Genomic DNA, 6,261 nt, shown 5'->3' with positions numbered 1-6,261 from the left:
GGTTCGTTTAAATGCATGCAAACTTCTTACATATAACCAAGAAAATTCCTATGCAAACCTAATTTCATCATAAATGACATTAGAAAAATTCCCTCTTTGTTTGACAAAACAGGAAAATTCTTAAATTTGCAATTTGAAAACAAATTCTATTTGTGATCAATGTCAAAAAATCACTTGTGTGTTAGAATTCACAATTAACAAATAATATCAGAAAAGATAAAATAGATGTGAGATCATACGTGGTCTTCAAATCACATTTTTAATTACTTCTGTCACTCAAAAAAGTAAAATGATTTCAAAATTCATAAAGATAATATTGCTGAATCTCCAAGTAGCACAAATAGAAGAGACATTAAGATGCTATGCATGGTATTTTACCCCTTCACCTGTCCCTTAACTACTTAGGGAACCATAAACACAGGTAGAGAATGCACCTCATTTCACAGGGGTGGGAATTAATTTTGTGACTCTCTGGTGGAACACCCCTCTTACTGTCACCCATCTTGCACCTGAGGGCACTCCATAGTTTTTCTTACTCCATAGTTTTCTTACTCATGGAAATGCTGGAAAGACCTGGGATCTGAACATTCAAGCACGAATACATGCTCCAGAACTTTCAGATTGGTGGTTTCAGCATGGGCCCTTGGACCCCACACGAACTCATAGCGAGCAGGATCACTGTTAGGAATCCGCTGGCGCACCAGATACTCCTCCCGAACCAAATCCTCTGTGATGAATTTCCAGGGCTCCCTAAAAATAACATGATCCCTCTCAGCTAACATCTTCTTAAATCTCAGAATTTCCCTTAAGTGCTCTTCACTGATTCGGTTGCCCTTTAGGAAGATGACACTCAGGACGAGTATCAGGAGGTTCGCTTTAGGAATAATCTGGTCAACATCATCCAGCATCCCACTAAAAGTGAGCCCCAAGACAGGGACAAGTTCATATGCAAGGCCAGGGGAACCCACTTCCCTCATAATAATGCCAAAGCCCAAACGCATACACTGACAGAGTTCCCTAAATATCAGAGGGAAGTGATCACTGTAATCACCGCCCAGAATGTGCAGCATTTCTTCTGGACTGATCTGCTCATTCTTTTGATACTTTTGGAGCAGAAACAGCAAAATATCATCTAATTTTTCATTTACAAACACACTCTGCCTGACTCGAGGGGCTTCCTTCCCCTGTGATGTACTTGGACCATCATCGTCTCTGATGGAGCCCTCACAAGACTGACTGCCTACATTGGAAGCCACAGCAGTGGGGGGAAAGGAGCTCTTAGGATCCTGAGGACAACTTGGTGATCCACACTCAGGTTCTTTCCTTGATGTAGCCCCAAGTAAAGCACAGGAGGAAGAGGATGCAGAGGATGCAGTGGCTGCTGCTCCCTCCTCATCCTTGGGATCCTGTACATCCATGAGGGCACGTGCACTAGTGTGGTCAGGATGGCATCCCCCAAGCTTTGTATCTTGTCTTTTGTCACTGCGACGCATCATGATGTTCTCTGATGAGAGCAAGACCTTGTTGTTCAGGAGTCAGATCCCTGGAGGAGAGAGGGAGTCTATTAGTGTCCTCAGCTGAGAATCACAGACTTGTAGACCCTTGCAAAGGCCTATGATAGGTCTCCACTTTGAGAAGTGTGAAGTTCTGTCTATAGGGTCTTTTCACAGGAAATAACAGGGGACAGAGTCCCAGGCAGGGGCCTGCAAGTGGAAAGAGCAGGGAAAGCGAGGAGTACTATAAGAAAAAAATGACAAAATTCTGAGGAATGTGGTAGTTATGTACTCTAAATATGTATAATGCAAGCACACACATGTGTTTGTTTTTCCCATTGATGCAGGAAGCAAGAGGGAGGACAGAAATAGAATAAAAAGAATGGACATGCATCTGGCACAGGTAGCAATTTCCACATGAATGTAATCATTACCTGTTACAAACATGCACCAGTGTAAACAGTCTTCCCTCCTCACCTGGGTTCCTCTCCTTGATTCCCAGCTGACTCTGGGCTGCTCCCTTTCCCAAAGGACTTGTCTTTCACAGGTCAAGATCCTCACAGCAAGGCCACCTCCTTGAGCCTAGGGAGAAAAAATTGCAGCACATCTGGACATCTCTGTAAGGGTTTCCCCAGACTGACAGAAGAGGAGAATCGAGCGTCTCCCCTTTACATGGTGCAGGCCCAGCTATGCCTATTTCCCCATTGTCCACCTGCACATGCTACTGGAAAATCAGGTCCAGCATTTCAATAGGACAGCAGAGGTGGAAGTATTGGCCAAGGTGAGTATTCTCTGCTGTCTGGCCTTTGGCCACCCTACACTGCCATCGGGGCCACCTTCTCATGTTTTGAATCTGGTGACCTGAGGCCACATTCCTTAGAGAAGGTCCACTCCTGCCTGACACCAACATGTGTGGGTAAAGGTGCACTGCATGCCCCAGGCACTGACATCTGGGTGGAGGTCACCCTCTGATGTTGGGTGCAATGTCCCTCACATGCATGGGAAAGTCCTCCCCTTGAGTCCTGGAATCAGCCCCACCCCTCCCTGAGCTGAGTTTTCCTCCACAGATTATACATGGGAATGCAGTTTGTTCTCTCCTAAAGCCAAGTTCTCATATCCTGTATCAAGCCCATGGTGCTCCACTTTGAGCAAAGTGTCTGACACCTCGGGATGTCTAAGGCAGAAAGGTCATGATAGGCCTGGAGAATGGAAGTGAAGTGGCCTAGTGAGTGTGTCACAGGTACCGGGCTCACAACCCAGGCAGGTATGCATTTTGGGAGGACCCACGTCCTGGCTCAGGGCTTCTGCCCTTACCCCACAGCACTCATCTGGACCTAGCTGAGCCCAGGTTGTCTCTACTGCTCTTACCTTAAGCTGAGAACCAGACTCTGAGCTGCAGAGGTTTCTTGAGGCAAAGGGGTGCTCACCTGAGGATTCTCCACTGGGCAGTGCAGGGCTGTCAAGAGAGGCAGATAAGGGATATTTTCTGAATCTCAAACTGGAATGGGTCTTCCTGTCTTAACTCAGTTCCTCAACTTAAGCCAGTCCATCTCCAGTCCTGTCTTCGCAGCCCACCTGAAATGATCACCTCAGGACAGGGCTCTGACTCCCAGGTCAGCTGGGCAGGCATGGCTGGGGCGCTGACCCTATCATATCTTCCCCCTTGTGGTGTGGGTCCTGTCTTCTTTGTGTGTGTCAACAGAAGCGAATCTGGAATAGCTGAGGAAACTCTATGGGATCTGAGACTCACCCCATCCCCCACCTGGCCTGTCTTCTCCTTAGACCTGCAGCACAGGTTTCAAGACAAGGCTGTCTCTGCTCTCAAGGTGCCCTGAGGCAAAAACTTTTGATTGTCTGACTCCCTCCTCCCAAGGTTGCTGGGCTGTAAACAGAGGCAGATCTGGGTTCTTCCAGACCCTCTCCCTGACTTGGGCTTCCTGACTGTAATCTCAGGGCCTCTTCTTGACCTAACTCAGCCCAGGTCCTCGCTGCTCCTCCTACCTGAAGCATAAACCTCAGATACATATCTTGACTCTCCTCTCTTGGTGAAATGAGGTTGAGTCCCTGAGACATTTTTCCCTGATCCAGTGCTCCGTTACTTTCCTGACCCCAGACTTTTTGTTTGTCTCACCTTAAGCATTGTCCTAAGTAAAAGTCTCTGAAGCTGAGTTCACACTGGAGAACAAAGGGGAGCTCTCTTGAGAATTATGCACTGTGAATTGTACATTCCACAAGAGAGGCTATAAATGGAATATTCAGACATAGGCCCACAACAGTGAGGATTCATGAGTACCCTCGATAGGTGCTCAGCTTGATCTAACTGATCCCAGGCTCTCTCTGCCCCTCACCTGAAGTTTAGCCCCCAGAACAAGGCTCTGATTTAGTCTCAGTGTTCATGGACCAGGAAGGGATTTGTCTCCTGAAAATTCTGCACCTCCTGTTTCGAGCCAGGCATAAGAGACTTAAATGGAAGTTCTGGGACCCTGTTTCTGAAATGGGGCTTCCTCAGTCCTCCCTCAGTCTTCACATTGAGCTAAGTAAACCCAATTACTCTCTATTCTTCCTGTCTGAAGGCAGACCCTCAGCACAAGGCTGGGACTCTACACTGCTCATTCCTGGGGTAAAATGTGGCCCTCACCAGAGAACTGTTCCCTGCAGTTCTGGGACAACAACACTGGAAATCTCGTTTTATCAAAATCCCTTTCTCTGAAGTGGGCTTCCTCACTCCCTCCACAATGCCTGAACATGACCCCTAACCGAACCCGACCCTCTCTGCTTGCTCACCTGAAGTGCACAGCTCAGAGGAGGATCTCCCGTCGCACTGACCCAAAGCGGAGGCAGTGACCATATATCATGTCTGGCAGAGTGCACGGGGTCTCCCAGTAGGAGGAGAAAGGAATTCTTTAGGCTCCTCCCTCCTCCCTAGGGATCAACTCCTGGGTTCATGTCATAGCCTGTTCTGCAGTCTTCTAAGGACATGATTCTGTTCCCCACTGTCCAAGCCCCTATTTCCTGGATAACCTGAGGCTAAGCTCATTCTAACTAATCTGCTCCTATGTGGTCCGGGGATAACAAAAGGGGAAGATCTTCAGAGTTAGGGGACCCTCTCTCTGTGTTGGGACATCTATAGCACACCCTACTGCCCAACACAGTGAACCCCAAATAACCTTGCCTACTCAGTCCTCTCTCCTGAAGCTTAAATATCCCAACAGGCCTTCTTTAGCTTGAACCCAATGAGGCAGAGGCACTGGAACCCACATCATGCAGACATCTGGGGGCTAACAGCAGGGGTGGAATGCTAGTACCTCATCTCACCAATCCAGATGGGAATCATCTGCTTAGTTCCTGGTAAAACCTGGAGATTTGTCCTCTGTGGACCTGAGTTTCTTCCTCTCAGAGCAAGGACTTGAGTCTCAAGCTCTCATGAGTAGCAATTCCATCTCCCTTGAAAATCCTGCCTGGCAGTGCGGGAAAGAAAAAACAGCACATGTGGATTATTTGGTAAGAGTTTGTCAGGGATGGGGCTCACACCTCCCCTTCTGCTTTCCTGCACCCCTAACAGTGTAGGCACCCCCTCCACTCCTCTCACCTGAAGTTCACCCTCAGAACAAGACCACCTCTCATATCCCCAAGAGACAGTTGTCAGGGACATCACATTCATCATTATGCCTGAGGTGCAACAGAAGAGAAATAACAATACCCTCTAAGTTACGCTTGTCCCCATAAATGTGTTCACTTTGTGTCTTGGCTCAGCCTAGACCACTGTCCTTCATGGACCTGAGAATGTTCTCCTCACAGGAAGACTCTGAGCCCCAGGGTTCCTGGTGGCAGAAGGAATGAGACTCTTATTGGACTGTATAATATTTACACTTGCCATGCATGATCACATCTGTACTTTCTTTCCTATGTCTCATGCATTCTCTATGTTGTCTTAATTAGCAGTTGTGCTGAAAGTTGTCCTCAGCCACCAGGCTGATTTCAGGTGCTTAGTAGTGGAGTCTCTGCAGCTAGCCTGTCTCCAGTTTCCTGCTGTCCTTGAGCTACATGCAGGTCCTTGGAATCTCTGGTATAATGTGCTGCCTCAGAATGTACAGCAGTGTAGAGGCAGGAATTTTAAATTTTTCTCTCAACTCACACTGTGACGCGCAACCTGGGCAGTCCACAGTGTAGACCCCAAACTCCCCTACCCCATTCAAACACAATTCCCAGATCAGCCACCTGCCCTCCATCTCATGGCTTCTTCACGTTTTGCTGTTTATATTTAGTTGCTCAGGTGTGTTTTGCTGGGCTTTGCTGTGTCTCTCTCTTCCACTGATTTCCAGGGTTAAGTCACAAGGCAAAGAGGAAGAGCCTAAGCTGTGTCAGTTTACCAGACAATGGGCAGGGTGTGAGGCAGAGGGTAAAGCAAGGCCGGATTTGATGGGTGTGCACTGTTTCATTGTCAGGAAATATCCTATTGAATTCCCAACCAATATGTGTAATCTTAACAATCAGTAAGGTAACATATCTTAAGACAAATGAAGAAATACTGTGTGAGTTTCCAAACTGCTAGCCTGCTCCACAGAGTTCAAATATGATTGATACCACAGTCATATGACCTAATTCTTTAAAATATCTCCGTTACTGTTTCTCTTTCTCTTGGAGAGACCAAAAGTTATAATTCACATAAAAATGTCCCACCAAAACTCTCCATTTAGAGGAGGAGCATGGGTAAATTGTGGGGTGGGATGAGTGAAGAAACACTGCACAGATGTATTCTCTCCTCTTT

General features: G+C 47.2%; 1 protein-coding gene across 1 annotated transcript; it reads right to left on the bottom strand.

The window, feature by feature from the left end:
* Positions 1-548: 548 nt before the first annotated feature.
* LOC101787309 (melanoma-associated antigen 8-like) lies at positions 549-1,493 on the bottom strand. Its single transcript, XM_004999810.1, has one exon. It carries the CDS (start codon positions 1,491-1,493, stop codon positions 549-551), a length of 945 nt encoding a protein of 314 aa, XP_004999867.1.
* Between the last annotated feature and the right edge of the window lie 4,768 nt (positions 1,494-6,261).

The sequence above is a fragment of the Cavia porcellus genome, unplaced genomic scaffold (genome assembly GCF_034190915.1).
Source record: "Cavia porcellus strain 051 isolate PalLab524CR breed Dunkin Hartley unplaced genomic scaffold, mCavPor4.1 scaffold_3, whole genome shotgun sequence".
In the NCBI taxonomy this organism is placed as follows: domain Eukaryota; kingdom Metazoa; phylum Chordata; class Mammalia; order Rodentia; family Caviidae; genus Cavia; species Cavia porcellus.
This window is presented reverse-complemented; position numbering and strand designations above follow the sequence as displayed.

What these genes read in the sequence shown, in the direction of transcription:
- LOC101787309 (XM_004999810.1), bottom strand. Translation starts at nt 1,493, where the DNA reads ATGCGTCGCAGTGACAAAAGACAAGATACAAAGCTTGGGGGATGCCAT.